Here is a 26,786-nt window from a genome sequence, read left to right on the forward strand (position 1 = left end):
GTGTACGATATCAGTCTTTGCTCAGTTTCTGCCATATTGATTTCTGGTTCTTCCAGCATTTTTTTAAACCAAATAATAATTCTTATACTAAAATGTTAAACCTTTAAACTTGTCAAATACAGATTGATGTTTATTTGCTGTTTTAAATTGTATGTCAGTGCAAAATAAATTGTAATATTAGTGTAAAACTGATTTTCATCTGCCTTCTTACTGAGACAATAATGCTGCATGTTTTTAAGCTTTGCTTGCACTTTACTTTTGATGGTGTTAAATGCTGCCTTCTTAGAGATGATGCATCATCCTGTAGATAAACCCTGTAAAACTATCATTTTTCATGTAGCGATTTATGATTTTCTCTATCATTTTCATCAAACCAATCTTGATGCTTATGAGTGTTCTGATCCAGATGAGTAAATGTCGTGCTGTATATCAAATCTCTGAAAACTGCCCATTTCTTTCTATTGCTATCTGTGTTGGTTCAGCTTTCCCTCTACATTAGCAACAAAATTTCACACTGGGAGAAGTACTCTAATCTATTGACAATAACTCGTTTGGATCTAATCTTGCTTTGAGGCTGCCACTTCTGTTGAATCAAATGTTTAAGGGGTCTAGCACTTTTTGTTACACAACACCTTCATCACTCTCACATCCTGTCTGTCCCTTCCTTTAACAATGGCTTAGTCTATTAAACATTTGCTGCAAGGGTACATCCATGAAGTTTTATTGAGTTTAGGTAAGTGGAAGACAGTATTGGTGATAAGAAGGTCATGAGATGCACACATCTTTACTAATAAGTGACCATTGCTACTGCTGTTCAGCTTCATTTATCCCAAGGACTCTATTTTGTCTGATAATCTGTGGTATTCTGTCATTAAAGTCACCCAGAATTACGAGCCTGTTCTCTAGGCACATTGATGATGAAGGTCTCCAGGCCTTCATAAAAGTTTTCATTGATTTCTTCAGGGTTTGTCACGATGGGAGCATATGCACTGATGATGATGATGTGGTAATTTCCTGAGAGTGGAAATTGCATTGTCATGAGTCTATTGCTTTTGACAAGTATACTGACTTGTTGGCTAGATTAGGTTCTTTTTTATTTCTTTTTTGAAATTAAAAAAAATTATTTAAAGTTTTGAGTTTCAATTTCTGAACCTCCTGCTTTTTCCTCTCCTTAGATGGTAAGTAATTTTTTTATTTTCTCCTGCAAAGTAAGAATCCCTCTTGTCATTGGAAGCAGGCTAGAATTAAGTTAGGTGAAGTAGACAATTTGTAGACACTCCCTTCCTCACATTGGTCAAAAAGTAGTCCTTAAAAAAGACTATTCAGGTGCCCAGGGAGCTGATGCATCCCACTACTGCTTCAGTCCAGTGAGATGATTTGTCTTATGGCCTGGACTGCCCTGTGCAAGACTGTGACTATAGTTCCCAGTACATCCGCACCTGCCGCTTCATTGCTTGCCTGCCTCCACAGGACTTTGTGGTATCTTATGACTCACATACAAATTAGATTTAAGTGAGCTAGAGTTGTGTGGTTGTCAGTCTGACTGTGTCTTCCAGAGTCATTGGAGTCTTATGGTAAGACAAAAATCAAAAAGACTGGTGATAATTTGGGATTCAGGGGAAGAATCTTATATATCTAACCTCCAAGCACCCTATGGTGCCTGGTTTAGCCACCTTTATGATCATTGAAACAAACTGTTCTTATCTGCCCCATTCTATCAAGGGAAATCCTTACATGCATAGAGCAGAATCCCTTTCCCAACTCATAGATGAGTTTGAGGTCCATCAGTTACCTTCAGCCTGCTTTATCTTGTATGCCAAAATATTTCACTGGCATGTGACCACTGTTCATGCTGCAGCTTCTTAGAGCCACAGGTGAGAGTTGAGTGACTCAGGTAGATACCAAAGGTAAAAAAGCAGCCTTAAAAGGGCTCAGTAGCCCTCATATCAGAAGTCCTACTCTTTCCTGAACACTTGTACATCTCACCACATATCTTAAAACCAGAGAGCAAGATAGAAATGGAAAGAATTCACTGGTCATCTTCTGAAAAAGATCCCAAAATGAAAACTCCTGGGAATATTATAGCCAAATTCCAGAGTCCCATGTAAAGGAAGAAATACTGCAGGCAACCAGAAACAAAGTACATGAAGGGATCACATAGAATTTAGTAATTAATACTATAAAGGACAGGATGGCTTGGCAGATGATGTTCTGGAAAGCAAAAGAGTTAGGAATAGCCAACTCTGCCAAACTAAGTAGTACAGAGGAAATCCTACAGGGAAAAATGGACATTTAACGAAATAGTAAACTTTTAAGCATTCTTGATGAAAAGACCAAAGCTGAAGAGAAAATTTGACATTTAAACACAAGACAGAAGACATAAAAAGGTAAACTTGAGTGAGAAATAAAATACTTAATCAAGTTAAACTGTTTATATTCCCACATGGGAAAATGATACATATAATATTAATCTAAGGATTTTATCATCATTGGTGTAGTTGAAAGAAGATTACTTAGGCAAAGGGCATATTCTGTTGAGATGATCTTAAAAGAAGAATGGAAGGATAAAAAAGGATCCACTGAGAGAAGGGAGGGAAAGGGGGCAGAATGGGGGAAATTATCTCACAAAAACTGATGCACAAGGAATAGTTTTTACAAGACTTTGGTGGGGATAAATATGGGAAGGAATGAGCAATGCTTGAAACTCACTCTACTCTAAACTGGCTCAAAGAATGAGAGTATAGCAGAAGAAAGATTATATTACACATACACACACATATATATTTTTATATATTACACACACACACACACACACACACACACACACAGAGCTGGGTACAGAAAATCATCCTACCCAACATGGAAATAAAAGAGGAAGAGGGTAAGAGAAAGGGGAAGTGATAAGTCTGAGGATGGATTAGGAGGCAGTGGTCAGACTTTGAGGAAAGAACAAGATTTAAAAAAAAAAACATTGAAGGATAAAAGAAATGAGTAAGATGGAAGGAAATAACACAATCATAACTGAATATGATTGGAATGAACTCACACATAAAATGGAAGAAGATAGCAGAATAGATTAGAAATCAGAAGTCAACAGTATGCTGTTTTCTAAGAGACACACTTGGAGATGATTCAGAAAGGACTGGAGGACTGAATGTGGATCACAATATAGTATTTTCACTTTTGTTGTTCTTTTGCTTGGATTTTGTTTTCTTTTATCATTTTTTCCTTTTTGATCTGATTTTTCCTGTGTAGCATGGTAATTTTGGAGGTATGTATAAAAAAATTGCATGTGTTTAACATACATTGGATTACTTGCCATCTAGGAAAGGGAGTGGGGGTAAGGAAGGAAAAAAAATTGGAACACAAGTTTTTGCATGGATGAATGTTGAAAATTATCTCTGCATGTGTTTTGAAAATAAAAAAGCTTTATAAATATTTTAAAATCTAAGAGATACACTTGAAATAGACACAATTTTAAAGTAAAGGTTTGGAGTAGAATCTATTATGCTTTTGCTAGAGTAAAAATTATGATTTCAGACAAAGACATGAGAAAAATAGACCTAATTAAAAGATAATAAGGGAAACTGCATTTTGCTAAAAAGTATCAGACAATATCAATACTGAACACACATGCATCAAATGGCATGGCATCCAAATTCTAGAAGGAAAAGTTAATGAGTTATAGGAAGACAAACATTGTAAAACAGTACTAGTTGGAGAATTCAATTTACCTCTCTCAGATCTAGATAAATTTAATCATAATACAAATGAGAAAGAAGTAAATGATAAATGGAATTTTAGAAGTTAGATGTGGTAAAATTCTGAAGAATTATGAATAGGAATAGAAAAAGGTATACTTTTATTCAGCTGTACATGACATGTTCACAAAAATTGTCAGTGTATCAGGGCAATAAAAACCTGATAGACAAATGAGTCTCCTCATCTCAAATCATAATACAATTAAATTTTTTTATTCAATAAAGAGCCTTTGAAGCATAATCAAACATTGATTAGAAATTGATGGTGAATCAAAGAACAAATAGTAGAAGCAATAGTTTCATTAAAGATAATAATATTAATACTGTGCCATGAGAACAGATTAGTGAATTGGGTATACAGCAATAACAACAAAAACTAGGAAGTAACTAAAAAATTCTGAAGTTTAATACCAAAATAGAAATCCTGAAAATCAAAGGAGTGACAAATAAAATGGAAAATAAAAAAATATTGAATAAATAAAACTAGAAGATGGTTGTTTAGACCAAATTAGCTAACTAGTTGACTAATTTGATCTAAAGAAAAAAAAGAAAGAAGAAAACCAAATTACCAGTTTTAAAAGTGAAAAGAATGAATGTGCAGCCAATGAAGATGAAATTAAAGCAATTATTAGAAGCTATTTTATGCTCCCCCAATGGATGAATATTATAAATTGTCTAGATTAACAAAAAAGAAAATAGACTAGAAATTAATTTGAATAAACCATAAATGAACTCATGAGAGAAAAGAATCCCAGGACCATATGAATTTACAAGCAAATTCTAATAAACATTTAAAGACCAAGCAATTCCAATATTATAGAAACCATTTGAAAAAGTAGATAAAGGAGGAAATCTACCAGATTTTTTCCATGACACAAACATAGTTTTGATACTCCAAATAAGGGAAAGCAAAAACAAAGAGAATATAAACCAATTTCCCTAATGAATATAGATGAAAAATTTTAAAATAAAATACTATTAGGAAGGAGATCATAGCAATATAGTACAAAAATCATACACTATGACCAGGCTAGCTTCATACCAGCAGTGCAGGCCTGCTTTAATATTAGGAAATTATATTACTATATAACATTTCTATATAAAACTATAAACATAATTGACAATATTAAAATTTTTAAAAACAAAATAATTATCTCAGTGGATACAGAATGAGCTTTGACAAAATGCAATGCACATTCTTATTAAAAATACAAGAATGCATAAGAATAGAAATTTTTTTAAAATGATAAACAGTATCTAAAGCCAAGAAACAAATATTTTTGATATCAACATTGTTATTCAGTACTGTAAATATAAATACTAGCTATAGCACTAAGACAAGAAAATACAAATTAAAGGGCTAAACATTGGCAACAAGGAAGCAAACCTATCATTTTTTGCTGATGATATGATGGTATGCTTGGAGAGTCCCAGAAAGTCAACTAAAAAAATTGTTGAAGTAATGAGCAATTTTAGAAACATTAAAGGATATAAAATAAACTTATATAAATCACTAGTATATCTATATACTACTAAACAAACCCTGCAATAAGAAATATAGAAATTACATTTAAAATAATTGAAGACAAGGGGAGGATTCTGGGAAGATGGCTAAGTAGGGTTGGCAAATTTTAAGCTCTTCAGATCCCTCCCACACACAATGAACAGATTTATCTCTCAGGGAGAACAAAGACTGGTGAAAAATCTAGAAGACATGCTGCAGAACAAGGGTCTTCCTGGTACAAGCCAAGAACATCCAAAGAAAGAATGACCCCAGGCTGGAGATTAACCTCTGTGAAGTACAAACACTTCTGGGCCAGCTCCAAACAAACACTAGGTAAGGTCCCCTGAGGTGAGCTCGATGTGGCAGGAACCTCAGCAGGAACTACAGAAACTCCAGGACTACTTGAAAAATTGGGGAGTTTGAGTCAGGGAAAACTGAGTGAAGCCCTACTGATTAGGAATGCCAGACCCAGCTATGCTGCAGAGACAAGGTCCTAGGCAAGAAGGAACCAGCAGTGTGTGCAGAGCCAAGAGGGAAGGGTCACTGCTGGCTGCTGGCACTTGGAGTAGGTGGGGAGCTGTTGGTTTGGGATGCCAGGTCATAGAGGAGAGCTGAAGTGAAGTTAGACGCACCCTCCCCCCACCTCATGATTAGAGGTTCTTTTAATAAGAGGTATTAGCTTCTTATTTAAAAAAAGAAGAAAAAACTCAACCATAGAAACTTACTATGGGAACAGGAAAGACCAGTGTTTCATCTGCATAGGAAGACATTGAAGTAAAAACAACAACTTCTTCTACTCCAAAGAGACTTTATAGAAGAACTTAAAATCAAATGAGAGATATTGAGGAAAAACAAACAAAAAAATCCAAGAAAAACAAGAAGATTGTGAAAAAAATTACTATAAAAAGGAGATACAGAGTCTCAAAGATGAAAATAATTTTTTGGAAATTAGAATTGGGCAAGAAGAAGCCAATGAAGCTATGGGAAACCAAGAAATAATAAAACTTATTATAAAGAATGAAAAAATAGAACAGAATCTGAAACATTTTATAAGAAAAACAACAGATTTGGAGAGCAGATCAAGAAGAGAAAATATAGGAATAATTGGAGTACTTGAAAATTGTGACCAAAAAAGAATCTTGATACAATAATGCAAGAAATAATCCAAGAAAATTGTCCTTAAGAGATAGAATATGAGGGGAAAGTAGAAATAGAAAAAATCTACCAATCACCACTTCAATGAGATCCTTTATGTAAAACACATAGGAATATTGTTGCCAAAATTTGAAACCCCTAGATCAAAGAGAAAGTTTTTCAAGAATGATTAAAAAATTCAAAAGCTCTAGAGCTACATTTAGAATTTATTTATAATTTTTCCTGGATGTACATATACATAAATTTTTCAAATACACATTTCTTTATGAATCGTGTTGGGAAAGAAAAAATCAGGATAAAAAGGAAAAATCAAGAGAGAAAAAAAAGAAAAAAGTAAACATAGTATGTATTGATTTACATTTAGTCTTTGTAATTCTTTCTCTATATGCAGATGACATTTTCTATCCAAAGTTTATTGGGATCTCTTGGATCATTGAACCACTGAGAAGAACCAAGTTTTTCCATAGTTGATCATTGTACAATCTTGCTGTAACTGTGTACAATGTATTTCTGGTTCTATTTGTTTCACTCAGCATCAGTTTGTGTAAATCCTTCCAAGCCTTTCTAAAATCAATTTGTTTATCATGTTTTATAGAATAATAATATTCTATTACTTTCATATACTATAACTTTTCACATACCATAGCTCCCAAATTTCTTTTTCTCCGATAAAAGTTAACACTATATGGTTTTTTCCATTAATTTTTGCAGCAATGTTCCTTGGGGTTTTCCTTGTGGGATCTCTTTCTGGAGCTGTTTGATGGATTCTTTCAATGACGATTTCCCCCTCTGGTTCTAGTATATCAGATGAACGTTACCCAGGTTCTTTTTTTAGTCATGGCCTACCTAAACCAATGGTCTACCTAGACCAATAATTTTTAAACTCTTTTCTGGATCTATTTTTCAAGTCGGCTGTTTTTCCAAAAAAAGTATTTTATATTTTTCTCCATTTTTTCAGTTTTTTTTTTAGTTTAATTGATTCTTGATGTCTCATAGAGTCATTAGCTTCCATTTGCCCTATTCTAGTTTTTAATGTATGATTTTCTTCAGTGCAAATGCAATTGTGACCAATTCATATCACTCTGAGATTTCCTCTGTGAATAATTTATCCTCAGCTGAGTTGGTGTTTTGGTCTTTCCTGTCACCACAGTAGCTTTCCATGGTCAATATTCTTTTCTGTTTCTTGCTCATTTTCTTTCCCTTTTTGTATTTCCTTTTTTTTTTTTTTTTAAACTTTAATGGTTGAGAACTGCTCCTGTGATAAAGGAGGTGCTGTCAAAAGCTTCTAGTGCATCTCTGAGTCTTGGCTTTGAACACAGGAGCTCCTTGTATTTGGAGGGGGAAGTTTTGCTTGCTCTTTCTAGGAAACAGCCTGATTTCTTAGAAGCCTTCTAAGCTGGGACTGGAAACTGTCCCACTAATCTGCTCCACTACTGAGTCTATGAGAGAGTCTATGAGAGGGTCTTAATTACAGCAGATCAACCACTGAGCCCCTCAGTCCCATATTTTTGGTTCATAGTGTAGTCACATAGAAATACTCTCCTACACATAGACAAGTAGGCACTTAAGAATTATCAAATTGAATTGATTGTTATTAAAAGCCAGGTTTGTATGGCTATATCTTTAACATGATGAAAAATATTCAGTAGTCAGGCCCCTCTTGTCTTTTAAGAGTTAAGGATTTTTCATTGTTTCCTATTCATTACCAAGTTTTTTGAAATATATCTCAGATTTTGCCTCTATTATATTTAAAGAACAACTTAATCTAAATTTTCATTGTGCATATCTTGACTTTACTGAAACATGCTTCTAGTTAATTTCTCATTAGTTTCACTGTATTCTTATCAATGCAATACAGTTTTTAGAGAAATTAATTTAATTTCCCGCAATATCTTATTCTTTCTGAAACACACATACACACATATACATACATACACACACACATACATATATACATACACACACATACACACATACACACATACAACCCTCTCTGACTTCCCTAGATCTATAGTAACTTACTAATGCCTAGTGTATCCAAAGACAAATTCTTCTATTCACCTCTCAAGACCTATCCCAAATGTTTCATTTATCTCAGCAATCTTATTTCAATAAGTTTGTTTTTGAATTTGTGGAAAACTCTTAGCTTCCACATATGGCCAAATTCATGTTATTAGAAAAGTATACTAATAAATAAGAGTCACTTAGCAAACTATACGATTATAATGCTGAAATATCCTGGATATTTTGAGAAAGGCAAGTCTTCATTTATCACAAATTTTTTTATTTTTAGAGTATTTAATTTAAAGGTCCGTGAAATGTAAAAAAAATTATTTTATGGAAATAATATCTTTAGAGTTCAAATGACTATTATTATCAAAGACGTAAAAAAGTAATTTATTTTAAAATATGTCTTCCATCTTCCATTTCTATATATCACATTTTAACTTTGAAAACTGGGTTTCTACTCTGTTGGACTCTTATCTTTTACTGAATGCAAAGTAGAAATTGAATACTTTCATTAAAAATGTTTACTTGACTTGAGAAAACACTACACATACTTAGTAAATTATTTCTGATCTAACGTCTGGTCAGCAATGACTTCATCTCCTAGTTGCTGCCATGAAATGTGCAATCAATTGGCTGCCATTTTGTCTTGGTGATAAGAATACAATTAGATAAACTTATTTTTATCAGTTTGATTTTCCAAACTATATTAGTTGCTAATTGAGACACAACTACTTAGATTGGTACTGAAATATTTTATGTTGATGGTATCATATTAATCAAAATCACTAAACACATACCCCAATATTGCTATTTTGGTTGAATAGCTCTAGCTCTGTTATTATAAAGGTATACCAATTAGAATGACAGGAATCTGCTTAATAAATGGACATTTTAAATCTTTTACCCATTACCTACCATTACCTGGAAGTATGCTTTATTTCTTAGTCAACTAAGTTCATTTTGCTTGGCATAAGTAATTATGTTTATGTTTTATACATTTTTGATTTCAGATAAATGCTCTACAAGCAGAAGTTAATTTCCATCGAAGTATCTATGACCTCCAAATTAAGTACACCAAAGATGTTTTTGATGCTATAAAGCAAGTCTACCACTCATTCCTGGCAAATATTGATGGTATTCTATGTTCCCCACTAAAAGGTAAGTAGCAATTCAGTCAGTGTCTAAGACTTAAGGTAATCTCCAGTTATATATACTGTTTGGAAGATACAGAAAATACCAAACCATGAAAATTATAAGTATTATTTAAATAAATGGTGGCATTTTAGCCTTAGAACTCTTGAAAATTTGATATACCTAGAACTTTCACCCTTAGAGTTCAAGTCAGTGCTGAAAATTGTCACTAGTATTTTTTTTTTTGTTAGTGTTGAACTGAACTGAACTTTTTATTCAGTATATATGCCTTTCAGAAATGGAAAAGATGACTTTTCCTACACTCTTTTCCCTAAAACAGTTTCATTTCTGTAGCTAAAATGTAGCTGCTACTATGTAGTAATTTCCTTATTTACATTCTCTGGCTCTTTCAACTTTCTGTCATTGTTATTAACGTAAATTAGGTAGCAGATAAGTACATATATATCTGTCTATTTGTTTATCCTTTTTTAATATACCTGTATCACTTATTTAAATAATCCTTCATTGTAGATCCTATCAATGTAAAAATCAAACTATTTGATATTTATAAACTTATTTTCTGTTATTGATTTCAGTCTTTCTTAGAGGTCTCAGAAAATCATCTAGTCTACATGTCCTTGCTTCTGTGCAGAATTTCTTAAATTATTCAATTATTCTAGAGATAAGTTTGTCTACCATTTTCATCAAAATCAGAAAGACGCCCTCATTTTCATAAAAGAAATGTTTGGGCAATTTAGAATTTATTTTAAAAATATTGAATTTATTTTTTCAGTACTTCAAAAAAAAAAAAAACCCATGTTTTCATGAGTACAGAAGTCATCAAAGCAGATCCTATTCTCTATACTTCAAAGTTGCTATGCCAAAAGCAGGCATTTGATGGCCAGCCTTTTGGTAATGAGTTTCTCTGAGCTTAGTTTGACTGGACTCAGATGAGTGAAGCAGTCCATTTTCCGACTCATAACTGAAGACACACAACACACGAGAGAGAGAGAGAGAGAGAGAGAGAGAGAGAGAGAGAGAGCAAGAGAGAAAGAGAGAGAAAGAAAGGGAGAGGGAGGAAGGAGAGTGCTAGCACATTAAGGTCTTTTGAGAAGATTTAAATTTAAGAGAAAAGGAACATAGCACCTAGACTTGAATTATTTGTATAAGTATATTACATGATTAAAGTCCCATCTAATTCCAAATCCTTTGTTTCATGACAATAAACTTATTTTCTAGTGGCATATAAACAGAGATGTATGTATGTATGTATATGAAAGTTTAGATAACTGTTCTTTTACTAAATGGTATATTTTGTTTTATTCATAATTGGTTCTGGAACAATTTTTCTGACCCTGGGTAGCCATACCCTTTTCTTTTGCTGCAGCACAGATAATGTAAGCACATATTCACCTATATTTCCTTAGAAGAAGCTCTGAAAAAAAATGTTGTATCTGCCTTGGTTGTATTTCATATGTCAGTCTTATGTATATGTATGTTTTTCTTCTTGCAGATGTTCTTTCCTCTTATATAAACCTTACATTGGAACCATCAGATACTGCTTTCAAACACTTTCTCTATGTTTTAAAAAACAATGCTGGACAGATTCAAGAGGCAGTTGACACTTTGACTCCATCAGAGAATCTACAGCATGAAGGTAACAATTTTACTTGTTCAATTTGAGACAGCAAAAAATGAAAATTTGCCTTTTCAGCTTTCCTGTAAATCTATGAAAACAAGGCTGGCATCTGAAGAAGAAAATAATTCGTCTCTTCTTGACAAACTGATGTCTTAGGACTTTGGAAGTTAGTTTTTCTTTTAGAGGTGACTTTGCAACTTGATCATTATATTCAAAAGTCAGTTACAGAAATTCTGTTTAATACTTAATTTTCCCTTATGTCAAATGAAGGAATGCTTAATGCTCCTAATTAGAGATATCCTTTGCTCTGAGTGAGAACCCATGAATAGTAATAACTAATGCCTTTTTTACATAGCACACACTATACCAATTTGTCTTAAAATTCACATCTGTCTTGAATCTATATTTCTTTTTTTTTTTTTTTTTTTTTTTTTTGTGCTCACATTGAGAATACTAATAATGCCAGCAAAGGTTGTAGGTAAGAATTTGCTTGGCTGTTGACTTCACTTTGTACTTATTCAATACTGTTTACATTTCTTTGTTAATTAATATAAGTATCTTTCGGTCATTAAGTGTTTCAAAGAATGAAATGATCTGTAGGGATTCTGTTCAATTCTGTCATCCAGATGGAATGGCAGCTTCAGAGATGAAAGTGCCTTCATTTCTTTGGCTTGGGATTTCCTCATCTGCAAAAGAAGGAAGTTGAGCTCTAACAATCTCCTTAAACCCTAAATCTTTGATCCTTTGGTTATATATGTAGTTTCAAGAATTACAGAAACTGGCAATAAGACTTACCAGTTTTAAAAATTAAAATATGTAGAATATATCAGTATCTCTATACTGCCTTTTAATATGAGATATGAAGGCTGAAAATAACGTGGCATTGCTAATGTTGTTATTATCTTGACACCTGAATCTTTAATAATTGCATTCAAAAGCAAACAATAAATGCAAACATTCAATTTTCATAAATGAAATACTAATATCCTCTACTGTATTATAAAGTTTGGGGGATAGAGAATCATCTACTTAGCACTGTAAAATCAACACTGTCAGTGTTCATTACAATCTGTATTGACACAGTCTAAATTACTGTGAATCATGAATTCAGTGAAAGGTCTGCATGTATTTGTGTTATGAGCCAGAACTTGAAATGAGGTGTTAACTCATTAGAGTTGATAGAAACAATGCTTATGTAATTGGTTCATACCTTTGGAGTTCACATCTTTGGGAGTTCACATTAGAGGTCACACATTAGAGTTCACAAGTTTGGGAGATTCACAGTTACACCTCCCACAATCCCACTCTCTCAGAGGAGGAGTCAACTTTTGGGTTCATACCTTTAAGAGATCATATTTAAGAAGCTCTTAGAGCCTCAATCAATCAGTTAGTCAGTTGAAGAGATTGACAAGCTAGAGACTGCAGTCGGGAAGAACTGGGGATTTGGAAGAGAAAAGGCTGAGGCTGGCAGAAGCAGAAGCAAAAGGACTAGCAACAAGAGTTCTCAGAACCAAGGAAAACTAACCGGGCTGTTTTGGAAGAGAAAAATAAAAGATTGGATTTTAACTCCTGGCTATATTTGAGGTGATTATTACTCTGAACCAAAACTAAGGCTGCCTCCAGAAAACCTCTCCAAGAAACCTGCTCCCAGAGAACCATCATATTTTTATTTTATTTTATAATAACTTTTTATTGACAAACACAGGGGGAAAACCATTTTTAAAAATTAGAAATAGTAATTGCTGCTATTTATTGGTTTGATTATTAGGTATTATGGCTATTTAAATATTAAACTTAATTGATAGTTATTGTATTTATCATATCTCTTAATTAGTTTGAAAGAATAAAAATGCAATTATTGGGGAAAATGATCAGAAGGATGGTGGGAGCACTTGTTTCCCCCATGTTCAGGGCAGAAAGAGTCTTGTAGGAATTTCTTTATATTCTACATTCCTGAAGCAAGAAGCATAAGCTTGGCATTGTAGCAATATAACCCAGTACTGACCTGATTAGGAAATTTAATAGTAAAATGGTATAGAGAACAGAGTAGAATTTATCTTTTATTATTTAGTAGGCATTTCAAGATATTGTGCTATTCCATGGTCATCCTTATGAATAACACTTATAATTTTACAGCTCCACAATGCTGTCACTAGCAAAAGTTTAGATTAGTAATGTAAATTGGAATTGTTGTATCTGAGTATCTAATAAATCTCTGCCATCCACTTGTTTGTCTTTGACATTGAAAGCAGAGTGCAGAACAAAATTGAGTTTTTCATATTTCAAGAGATGGGCTAGGTGATAGTTTAGAATAATTGACAAGATAATTCCATTTCCCTGATAGAATTCTGATACAGTGCTGCTGAGTTTCTATAGTTTTACATCTTTTAGTTTAGTCTTTATTTTTTTTGGGGGGGGGAAGGGAAAATAGCACTATAACAAAACCTATCCTTCTTTTTGAAAGCTGTTTATCACCATACGATCATATATGTAGAGGTGGAAGGGATGGATTTTAGATGTCATCATAGCCCAACTCCCTTGATTTTTAAAAGAGGAAATTGAGTCATAGAAGGGTTGTCATATGTGCAACATCATTCAGGTAGGAAGCAGCAGGAAGGAAAGCCAAGTTGGGAACCCACATACTCTCACTCCATTCTTTCCATTGCACCAGGCCACTCAATTGGACAGCCACTTTCACATTTAGTTTAATGTTCTAACATGAAACTTCTAATCATAGTTAAATAAAGTCCGTGTTGTCAGACCAGATTTGGTCCTTTGAATCTAATCATTTAAACTGAGGGTTTTTCAACATAAGCTAATCTTGCTCTTTTCCTCTGTTCATAAGGTTTTATTTACTCTAGCTTTTATAGCAGGAAACAAAATTCAATCTGTATTCTTCAGTGCCTCTTGGCTTCATTCCATCAATTCAAAAATAACCAGCCTGTATTAAGGATATAAAAGCTGTAGCTGAGGACTTTATTAAAAAAATAAACTGCAATAAATTGGCTGCTATACTTTGCTTTTCAATTAAATTGAAATTGAGGATTGGTTTAGAGCTATAAAGCCCTATACTAGTTTTGTAGAGAGAAATATTCAAAACTGCAGAACGCTAACTTAAAGAGCATTATATTAACCATAAGATCATAAGATAGATAGTAGAATTGAAATTGATCACTTTTTGGGGGAACAAAAAAAGAATCTGAGGTCCAGAGAATTTAAGCAACTTGTCCAATGTATTTTGGAGGCAGCAAGGGGATTCAGTCTGCAGAGCACTGGGCTTGGAGTCAGGAAGACCTAGATTCAGATTCATCCTTAGAAACTAGCTGTGTGACCTTGGGCATATGTGGACTTATATGCTGAAGTAGAAAATGCCAAGAAAACCCTGTGGATAGTATTATCTATGGAGACTGACTGAATTGACTTAATGAAAACCAACATATAATAGATTGTTAGTGTCAGAACAAGACCCCAACCTTTGAGTTCCTAAGCAAGAGCTCTGTCCATCACACTATGCTGCCTTTGAAACACAATGCTGGTCAAGATTTGAAAAACATTTAAGTAGCTCAGTTGGCTTAATGGTGGAGTAATGGCAAAAAAATTTATAACTATTTCTAAGAGAAAATACATGTGAATTTACAAGTTAATTTTGTCTGAGATTGAAAAAAGGAAATCATAGTTGCCATTCATGAAGAACCTAAGTATTTGCTTGCATTTAAAGCTATATAGCTGCTAAATACTATCAGAACAATTGTTACAATCTTAGGCAAATCATATATTTTAAAATTCAATAATTGCTTAAAAATCTAAAAGTATGTCATGAATTACCAAATTAATTATTAATTTTGAGAAGTCATTTTTAAGCTTCAAAATACCTAAAGAAATGTCTTATACCTCATATACAATGTTTTGTTCAGTTTTTGAGCATATAAAATGATGCCTAAGTATACAAATGCAGGGACTGTCCTACAATAGTGGCAATGCAAAAATGGGTAATTATGTATCCTTAGAAATGAATATAATTGCTTTCAAATGAATAATTCTCACAATTAATATCTGTTATCTTTGGGGTTAAGAAAAAGAATTCTGGCTTATTTATGAGGCTGAAGTTGAAGCTGATTTTCCCTATTAACTGGTATTTACTTTCCACCATTTTTAGTTACAATTATTCAGTCAAATATGTTAGTCAGTTATAATTATTCAGTCAATTAATTAGTAAGTATCTGTTATGTGCCTGGCACTGTGCTAGGTGGTAATATAAAGTATAAGGCTTCACTCTCTAAAGAGAAGTTGGGCGATAATGTTAGCTTGCTTGATAATGATCAGGCTAAAACTGTATTTTAACTTGGATTATTGATGTTTGTTCAATCCTAAAGGCTATGTTCTATGTTCCATGTTTGTTATAGATAAAATAATTTATTTTTGACAGTGTTATTGTTTTACTTAACCCTGGATTTATGTCATTGATTTATGATTTTTGTAAACATAGATGTTCCAAGAGCAGAGGTTAACTCAAATTCAGTAAAGACTTATTAAATACCTACTAGATATAGAACATCACACTGGGAGGAGAAGAGAGCTCATATCCTCATGTGGCTTCCAGTGTACTAGGAATATAAATATGTATAACTAAAATGTATAATACTATATAATCAGTCAACCATTCTATGCATTTATGAACCGCCTACAATATGTTGGGAACTGAGTTAAGTACTATAGATACAAAGAGAAGCAAAATTTAATCCTTGTTCTTAAGAAGCTCATAATCAAAATACATTAATAAATATAAGTTGAATAGAGTAGTGCAAAAAATTCTACATGAGAGGAGGAGATTACAGAAGCCTTTATGAAGAAGTTTTTTGACCCTAAAGGAAGAATAGAAAATAACCAGGAAATAGGTAATAGATTAGGAAAAGATACATAGACTGAAAAGTATGGTTTTGGCACAGCAAATAGAAATTAATTCAGTTTAAGTATAATATAAAAATCAGAAGTAAAAAATATAGGGAAAATATAAGATGAGGTTGTCAAGGTAAGATGGTACCAGATTGTGAAAGGTCTTAGGTTCTTTTTATTTGATAGGCAGTGAGGAGCCACAGAATATTTGTGAGCAGAGGAATAATAGAAAATAGTAGAAGTATAATGTGAGAAAACCTTTATAATAGTTTTGCAAGCAGTAATGAGACCTTGGACTTTGGTTTTGGCATTAGGAATAGAGATAAGGGAAAGGATTTGAGGAATTCTGAAGGAGTAGAATCAAGAGGATTTGGTAAATGATTGAATATCTCTCTCACACACACACATACACACACACACATACACACAAAACATACACACAAAATGATAAAGAAGAAAAGAATTTCAAACCACGGACATACATTTGTTTTGGGGATTAGTGAGTTTGAGTTGTTGGTGAGACTTCTCTTTTTAGAGAGAGAGAGATGGCAAATTCTGAAGAGTGGGCAGGGGTAGAGATAGAGTATTTCAAAAATTATTTATTGTAATTAATTATTAATTATGAGAGGCTTTAAATTAAAAAACTAAATTTAGATTGAATTTTGAGTTACTAGAAACCAACTCTTTCAAATTTTTATATCAAGAAATAAAATATTAATAATGAATCATAGATTCCAGGCATATTCTTCAGTATGTATTTAGAAAATGGGATCTTTTGAACTACTTCCTTTCCAACCTTTCCAAAAGGATGATTTTCTATAAATCTTTAATACATATTTTAGATATTTTTCTTTTCCTTCCCCCTTGTCTCCCTCCCTCTCTTCTTCCCTGTCTCCCTCTCTCTTTCCCTCCCTTCCTTCCTCTCTCCCTTCCTTCCTTCCTTCCTTGCTTCCTTCCTATAACATTATGTATCTTAAACATTCTTTTAACATTTTGAGTTCCAAATTCTCTCCCTCCCTCTCATCACTACCCCATCCACTGAGAAGGAAAACAAGATGGTATAAATTATACATGTTGAACCATGTGAAACATTTCCATATTAGCCATATAACAAAAAAGGAAAGAAAGCAAAAAAGTTATACCTCAATTTGCACTCAGAGTACATTAGATCATCTACATTGTAGGTGGCTATTATTTTTTCATCCTGAGTTCTTTGGAATTATTTTGAATCATTGCATTGATCAGGATAGTCAGATCTTTCATGGTTGACCATCATTACAATATGGGTTACTGGGCATAGTGCTCTATATGTAATAGGTATTATTATTTTACTATTTACCTTTTAACAAAATGTTGTTTCCCAGATATTCTTTTATTTAGTTTTATTTTTGTTTTTGCTTTTTCTGAGATCATGATTTCTATCTGTTTTTTGGTTTATTTTTTTTTTTTTTACTTTAGTTGAAGCAGATTCTGCTCCAGTCTTTAATTTTAGCTTTGTGGGTGTCTGTTTCAAGTGTATCTCTTGCAAACAACATATTGTTAGATTCTGGTTTCTAATTCATTATATTAACAGTTCCATTTTATTGAGTTCATCCCATTCACATTTGCAAATTATGATTACTAACTATGTATTTTCTTTTATTCTATTTTCTTCTATTTATCTTCCTCTCTCCCTCTTCCTCTTTCGTCTCTCTCTCTCGCTCTTTCTCTGTCTTTTCTCTCCTATTTTTCCCCATCTTTTGCTTCTGACTGCTGCCTCCCTTAATCTGCCCTTTCTTTTATCAACTTTCTCCATGATTTTCTTTCTCATCCCCACTTTCTTATTTTTACCTCTACCATTTCTTTGTTGGGTAAGATAGATTTCTGTATCCAATTAATTGAGTGTGTGTGTGTGTATTTTATATATATATATATATATATGTGTGTGTGTGTGTGTATATATATATATATACACACACACACATATATATATATATATATATATATAGATAGATAGATAGATTTCTGTATCCAATTAATTGTGTGTGTATATATTCTTCACTCTTTGAACCTAATGAAAGTGAGGTTCATTGTCTATACTACCCATTTCTTCCTCCACTATAAAAGCTCTTTCTTGCATGCCTTTTTTTATGAAAAAAATTTCCACATTTTGCTTCTCCCTTTCCCCTTCTTTGAGTGCATCCCTTTTTCTCACTTTTTTTTTCTTTTGAAACCATCCCAACATAATTGACTTAACATTTGGCTTCTGTCTATGTAGGTTCCTCCTAACTGTTCTAATAATGATAGAATTTTTAGGAGTTAAATGTATCATCTTCCTATATAGAAGTATAAACAGTTTAAATTCATTGAGTCTCTGATGATTAATCTTTTATATTTACCATTTTATGTTTCTCTGGAGTCTTGATTGAATGTCTAATTTTCTATTCAGTTCTGGTCTTTTCCATCCAGAATTCTTTAAAGTCTTCTATTTAATAAAAAAATTTCCCTCTGAAGAATTTATACTGTTTTCTTGGGTAGGTTATTATTAGTTGTCTTTTTTTTTTTTGCATTTGTTGAGATAATCATATGACTTCTGCTAGTCTTGTTCTTGATATGGTCAATTATGGTGATAGTTTTCCTAATAGTGAACCAACCCTGAATTACTGTTATAAAATCTTCTGAGTTTATATCTTGGTCTTCCCTGCCACTGTAGTCGATTTTTATATTCTTATGTCCACAGCTGGTGGTACTGCTGTTGTGTTTCGTGTTGGTTTCCACTCTGTTGTGACAGATCTTGTCTACTGATCTACATTGTTTTAAGCTAGACAATCTCTCACTCTTCTACTCTAAAATTTGATATGAGGAGTCATTTTAAAGTTTTTTGGAAGGAAATGTTGGGAGAGTTCAATTAGGTTGCTGCCTATACTCTGCCATCTTGTCTCAGCCTCCAAACTTTTTAAAAAAAAGATATATTGAATCCCTATGGAATAAATTGGTCCTTTTCTTTAATGACCTAATCTTGAGACTTAGCAACATTTCCTGTATCTGAAAAGAAATTGAGAAATTTGTTTTCTCTGTCACCTTTGTTTTCTAGCACTGTCATTGTTGGTTTCTTTGTGTGTAAATTACTTGGTTTTATTTTTTAAATAGTAGCTTTGTATTTAGAATGTCTGCTGTGCATTGTACTGTGACAGATGAGAAATTTAAACATCTAAATCATGTTTTTTCATTTAGTTTAACAATATGGATCTGTATCTGTTCTTCTTTGTTTCTTCTTTCATGTTTCTTACCTCTTTTGGCAATATTCCTTTGGTTTTCATTTCATTTTATAAAAACAGAAATTAAGCCAAACTACCATAATAGTTACCACAAACTTTTTAAAGGATTCATTAGGTCTATTGAACACAATTTTGAGTTATTTGTGAGCACTTAATTTAGAATCAGAAAGGACCATGTTTGAGTCTCTCTTACATTCCTACCCTGGGCAATCTTTGGCAAGGACTCTTGACTTGTTAGAACTCCAATCTCCTTATTGGCAAAATGAGAGTGATCTTGGTTAAGTAATCTTGAAAGTTATTTCTATCTCCAAATATTGTGGTCCAGGTATACAAAATATATGAAAATGAAGACTATTTTGAATAACTACTTGATATTTTTGAAACATAATTGTCATCCTCTCCTCTCCCAAGATGTTATGTGATGAAAGTAGACCTATACATATTCTTTTGTGGGTATAATTATTGTAGTTCCTAAGTGTTATTATTACTTTACTCTGAAGAAGCAATGCCCTTCGTTCTATCAATCTGATGGAATATTTGGAAGAATGGGGCATTCCTTCTTCATGAATAGGAAAATAGAAAGTCTAAATCTGCCTGAGCTTCAGAAAGCCAAGTATAATGCTGACTCTGTTGTAGTTCCTTTGACTATAATTCAAAGATTGGGAGAAAATTTGTGAAGTAATTCACAAAAGGAAGGGATTAAGGGGTATAAATATAGTGATACCTAATAGAATGACACAAATAACCTACATTTATCACCTTGCCCACACTTAAAGGGAAAAAAGGGTGAAACAAATTTAATCCACCACTCAGTAAGCATTTATTGCATCTCCAAATGCTAGACACAATGCTATTAACTGAATATATAAATAATGAGCCATCTCTACTCTTAAAAAAGGATAAGTATAAATGGGGAAAAACAAGTATATATGTAAGTAAATCCAGAATAAATGCAAGATTATTATTACAGTATTAGCAGTTGGGGAGCATCAGGCAGGGAAGGCTTTGTGTAGAAGATGTTACCTGAAGAAAGTGAAGGTTTCTATGAGGTAAAGGTAAGGGAAATATTATATTCCAGGCATGAGGGGATGGTTAGAATAGAGGCACAGAGATGAGAGAAAGAATGTCTTTTATAAGGAAGAAAGAGAAATCCAGTTTAGTTGAACTGTGGAATATAGAAAGAGAATTAATTAATAATGAAATTGGAAATATAGATTGGAGTCAGATTATGAAGGACTTTAAAAGCCAAACAGATGAATTTATATTTTACGCTAGAGGTAGCTGTTTATAGGATGAACTGCAGTGGGGAGAAACTTCAGGCAGAAAAATCATGATAGAGGCTATTGCAATAGTCTAAGTGAGGAATGATAGGTCCCTGAACTAAAATGATAGCTAGCTATGTGAATAGAGAGAACGAGTTGGATGCAAGGCATAGAAATAAAAATGGCTAAGTTTATCCACTTGCTGGATGCATAGGAACAAAGGAGAATGATTAGTTAAGGATAACACAAGATTACAAACCTGGAAAAGAATTAGGAAGGGAAGCAAAAGATATGAAGAGATTAAATTTTGGGTGCAGGGCAGAAATAATTGAAGGTGATCATCTACTGGAGAGGATAGAAATGATAGGATGGGATGAGATCAAGGGCAAAGTATGCATAAAAGTGTTGACTTTGGCAAGAAGGGTCACCTCATTGTCAGAGGGAAAGAAAGAGATACTGGGGGAAGACATCACAAGGTTTTGAAATAAAGAGATAAGGGAATTACCCCAGTTTTCTCAGGAGTGTGGGGAATTTGAGAAATTTGGAATAACTTTTGTGTGTAGTGAGATCTGGAACCACTTAGGGAGGAATAAAAGGATAGCCCCATTACTTTCCAGATGCATTATGCTGCATTTAGCTGTACAAGGAAAAGGGGCAGAAAACAAGAGGTGGAAATAAGTTTGCTGAGAGATGTGAGCAATAAATAGGACAAAAGAGTAAGTGTGAGTGAAAGCCCTGCAGAATGAAGGGAAGTTCATTCACTATGAAACAAGAATTCCACAGAGCACAATTAAAAGTGGGGGAGTAGGATATGAATAGAATAGAGTTGAAGAGGATGGGATCAGAAAATAAGAAGATTGTGGATCATTTGTTCTGAGGTTGTTACAGAAATAGGGAGAGTGGGAGGGTGTTGGCTATAAGAATATTGTGCAGATGAATCTTAATGTTTACAGCCTGAAGGCCTTCTTCCTTGGCAAGCTCACTCTTTAACAGTTTCCCTATTTCTCAAAGCCAAAACAACATTAGATCTTCAGGCTTGGGCAAAGCCATAGAGAAAAATACATCTACAAATTACATGTTCAAGTGAGTTCATAGTGCAAACATACATGTCTCAGCTTCTTTCACTATGATGTCCTTCACAATGAATACATATATACAGAAATGTGCCTCCTTTGTCTTTTGTGTTACCAACCAATAATTCCCATAGAAAAATAATTCAAGATTTTGTTTATAAATATTATTCTCAATAATGAATATTCACAACAAAAATTTGGCAGTAGATTTGTTAATAATGGTTATAGAGGTCTAACAAAACCATATTACTTTCCAAGTTTTCCTTAATATTAGAAGAATTAAAAAAAAACTTTTCTATAATAATATTATGCCATGTTTTAACATCCATTCATTTTGTGTTGAATATTATTGATGTTTGAATTGCATATGTAACATTCATCCCTTGAAGAGATACTTTTTAAATTATTATTCTTTAGAACTTTTTTTTAATTATCAAAAGCTTCTTTATTTGTGATATTTATTTGTATATTGTGGTAATATTGTGCTTCTGGCTATGCTAATTTCATTCTGTCTTAATTCAAACAAACATTCCCATGTTTCTCTTAATTCTCTGTATTATTTTTTAAATTCACAAGTATTTTGTGTTATACTCACGAAGCACTTAGATCTCAAAGGAGGTTGCTTCAAAATTCAAGCATTCCATGTGTCCATATGGCATCTTAATAACAAGCCCCTACCAATGTGTTTATTTTTTTCATTTAGTTAGAGGATACAATTAATTCCAATTGGGCATTTAATGTAATACTGCTCTTGACAGTATTACACTCAATGTATGGTTTAATGTATGGTTTATACTAGGCTTGTAGGCTTTGGAGTGTGTGTGTGTGTGTGTGTGTGTGTGTGTGTGTGTGTGTGTGTGTTGGGGTTTGAGGTGGTTGAGGTGTGACTTGTAGTCTTTGCTGATTATTGCCCCTATTTAATAGTACTTCACAGTCTCATGGTCACTGTTGGTTCCTGATAAATACAACTCCTCCAGGCACAAAGTTTTGGAGCTTTTTTCTGCTCCTAATTTCTGGTTTCACCTTTCCAGTGAGAGGAAAAATGGGCTTTTCTATGTCACTTTCATCATAAAACCCAGGGCTTTTGAGATAATTCTTTAGAAATTATAATAATGGACTAGGGAAAAATCCTTTACAATCTTTCCTACCACAAAGAGGCTTTATCTGGTTTCAGAGCCTTGGTTGAAATAGGCATTTTCTTTCCAAGAGGAGATTTCTCACCAAAGACAAGTTTTAACCCTAGTACTTGCAGGCTGGAAAACCTTTTTTTGTTTGTCCTTGTTGTTCACTAAAGTTATCTGTCATTCAACAAGCATTTATTAATTACATAGCATATCCAGGCTTTGTACTAGGAGCCAGGGATACTAATACAAAATATAAACAACAACAATAAAAACATACCCCTCCCCCCCCCCCCAAAAAAAAAAAAAGAAAGAAAGAACCTTGTTTTCAAGGGGCTTGTATTCTGTCAGGGAAACAACATGTACATCTATCAGTATATAAAGAAGAAATACATATACAATAAAAAATACGGCAGAGAGAGTACTAGATGGGAGGATCCAAAAAAAGCTGTAGATTGCGCCTCATGTTTGAAGGGAGAGTGATTATTTGAGACAAAAGTGGGGAAGAAATGAATCCACAGCATGGGCTATATCCAGTAGAAAGTCAGGGAGATGATAGAATGTCATGTAGAAGAGCAAAGAGAAGACCTAAACAAGAAGAGAAGCAATGTATGAAACATAGATTGAAAATAGTGTAATTAATTTTAATAGCCAAACAAAGGTTTTATTCTTATAGCAAAAGGATCATTTTATTTGCATAGTCCCAGTTTGGAAGTGTAAAATTCACAGTTCCATCAGTAATGTATAAGTATACCTGTCTATCCAAAGCTATGATAGTTTTAATTTTTGTCATCTTGACAGTTTGCTTAGTAAAATTTCAGGGATGTTTGGATTGTCATTTCTCTTGTTAGTTATTTGGAGCATTCTTTTAGTAGTTAGTAATAGAAGTTAGTAATAATCTGGAATTCTTTTGAGAACTTTTTTGATCATGGTAAAATGGCTTTGCTCCTATATTTGTCTGTTAGTTTTCTCAGATATCAGACCCTTATCAGATACATTTGATAAAAAAAGTTGTCCTCTCCCTACCCCATTCAACCATTTCTCTTTTTATACTAGTTGTATGTTGTGCATAAAAACCTTTTCAATTTCATGTGATCAAAATTATTTATTTCATCCTTCATATCTTTATGCCTTGTTTAAGAATGTGCCCAACTCATAAGTTGTGAAATTATTTATATTATATGCATAATTATATACGTATATACCTATATTAGTATATATACATATACATATATACACGTGTATGTATGTATGTGTGTGTGTGTGTGTATATATATATGAAAAATGAAATGCTGGTCTTCTCCCCCCCAATTTCAAATGATATAATCTTTGATATTTAGGTTACCTACCCATTTTGAATTTATTGTAAAATGATGTAAAATGTTGTTTATATCTATTGTCTGTTAGTTGGTTTCCAGTTTTTCCCAGATATTGTTATCAGATATGGAGTTCTTTCCTGGGTAATTAATTTTTTAAAGTTTAATCCCACACTGATTATTGGGTTTAATTATTTCTGATTTTTCCTGATTTAGTTTATTCCATTGATTTTCATATCTGCTTTAAACCAGGAACAAATGGTTTGAATGATTTTTTTATTCCAAAATCTCATTTGAAAACTTGAAGTGTTATTCTGCTTTCATTCTCACATTTTTCCACTTTATTTTCCTAGATAATTATAGATTTTTTTTCTTACCAAATGAATTTTGTTGTTGCTTTGTCTATCTCAAAAATTGTCCTTTGGTAGTTTGATTAATGTAGTATTAAATCTGTAAACTATCTTTAATAGTACAATCATTTTTATTATGTTGGCATGGCCCAGGCATGAGCCCTAAATCATCTTTCTATTTCAGTTCTATATTTCTTTAAGTATTATGATTATAAAAAATACAGTGTAAACATTTTCTCATTAAATATTTCCCTGTAAAGATCAATTTTTCATTTTAATTTTTCAAAATATATTACTTTTTCAAATTATTTCCTTTTACCTATGAAAATATAAATACGCCAGTCACTTTGCCCACAGGGGAAATATCTTCCTTAATTCCCTGCCACCTACTAGCAGTTAACTATATGTGTTATTTTAGTTATATAAAACTCTTACATCCTCATTTCAGGATGGCTATGAATAAGGCTATGGGGATGGGTTTCAGTGCTGTAATTACTATAATTTTCCTTTCCCTACCTCTCAGCTGGATGCAAGCTGCGTGACAGTAGCTGTTCTCAATTTTTCTCTTTTTTTAGCTTCTCTTGCCATTCTTTCTTGATACTTCCTCAGTGTTTCAATCTAGAAGGGGGAACTGTCAGGATAGGACAATGTATTCAATTTTTTTATTTAAAAATTTTGGGAGGGGGTTCTCTTCTTCAGAAACTGAAGGGCAGGTCTCTACAAGTCTCCAACTATTTTAACTCAAGAAAACGCTATTATTTAATTCAATTAATTTGTAGACTTTTATTAAGTTCTTACTATATGCCAGCGGACTGTCCTAAGTGCTAGAAATACAAAAAGAGGCAAAAGACCATCCCTATCCTAAGAGAGCCAATTATCTAAAGGGGGAAACAAAACACAAATATATATACAAACTAAGCTATATATATATATGAAATAATTAACAGAGATAAGGGAGTAGAATGAAGAGGGGGCAGGGAAGGCTTTCTATTGAAAATCAAGAAGCTCAACTGAGTATGTTAAGAACACTTATGCAAGTAATGAATTGAACCAGCTACAACCAGCAAAAGAACTCTGGGAGATGACTATGAACCACTACATAGAATTCCCAATCCCTCTATTTTTATCCACCTGCATTTTTGATTTCCTTCACAGCCTAATTGTACAATATTTCAAAGTCCAATTCTTTTTATATGGCAAAACTGTTTGGACATGTATATATATATATATGTGTGTGTGTATATATATATATACATACATATATATTATATTTAACTTAAACTCTAACATATTTAACATGTATTGGTCAACCTGCCATCTGGGGGAAGGGGTGGAGGGAAGAAGGGGAAAAGTTGAAATAAAAGGTCTTGCAATTGTCAATGCTGAAAAATTACCCATGCATATATCTTGTAAATAAAAAGCTATTAAAAACACTTAAGCAAAATAAGTATATAAACAATATATATAAAATAAATGCCAGGAGATTTTGGAGAGAGGACATGAAGAATTGGGGAGACAGAAGGGCTTCAGAGAGAAAGTAGTGTTTGACCTGGATCTTGAAGCAAATAAGTTATATTATAAGGTAGACGTGATGAGGGAGTGCCTTCCAGGAATGTATGCCAACTAATGCAAATACATGGTGTTAGACCTGCGGAACAGCAAAAAGATTAATTTGATAGGACCAAAGAGTTTGGGGTTGGGTTTAAATTTAAAGCTGGAATAGTAAGTTGTGGTCAGTTTGTGAAGATATTTAAATATACCCACCCACCCCCTGAAAAAAAAAGATTTTTTATTTGATATTGGTCAATAAATAGCCATTAGATTTTATTGAGTAGGTGAATGACTTGATCAGAGTAATTTTTAGAAAATACCTATGATGGTAATTCTTTACCTAATTTCACTGATTGAATATCTTACATTGCAGTGGGAAAGATTATAAATCCCCTATTCATGCTATTTTTATATTAAATTACTTTATGCAAAGTAGGAAAAATAATCATATTTTGGTAATAGTAATAATATTTATGTTTATATAAAATCAGAGTTTATTGCAATCTTAGTCTGTGTCATGAAAGATTACATAGGGAGCTTAAAAATTACTGAAGTGAACAACTTTCTAACAGATGAAGATTTTTTTAAAAGTATAATGAGATACATTATTGGGGGAAGGGGTATAAATCCAAGAAAGTGGATTCAAGATGGAAGATTAGACATAGTACCAGTTGAATTCTCTCTGCCTTCCACTCCAAAAAAACTTAAAAAAAAAAAAAAACCTCTTAAAATAAAACAACAAAAGATCACAGTGAGATAATAG

At 32.9% G+C, this 26,786-nt stretch overlaps 1 protein-coding gene across 1 annotated transcript in view; it reads left to right on the forward strand.

Annotated features, from left to right (window-relative positions):
• LOC127544708 (uncharacterized) overlaps positions 1 to 26,786 on the forward strand; it is a 145,794-nt gene that overhangs the window by 113,309 nt on the left and 5,699 nt on the right. The window contains exons 8-9 of the mRNA XM_051971474.1: positions 9,441 to 9,588; positions 11,075 to 11,218. Coding sequence (XP_051827434.1) covers positions 9,441 to 9,588; positions 11,075 to 11,218 — 292 coding nt within the window. The remainder of the gene's footprint in view (positions 1 to 9,440; positions 9,589 to 11,074; positions 11,219 to 26,786) is intronic.

This window comes from Antechinus flavipes, chromosome 1 (genome assembly GCF_016432865.1).
Source record: "Antechinus flavipes isolate AdamAnt ecotype Samford, QLD, Australia chromosome 1, AdamAnt_v2, whole genome shotgun sequence".
Taxonomy (NCBI): domain Eukaryota; kingdom Metazoa; phylum Chordata; class Mammalia; order Dasyuromorphia; family Dasyuridae; genus Antechinus; species Antechinus flavipes.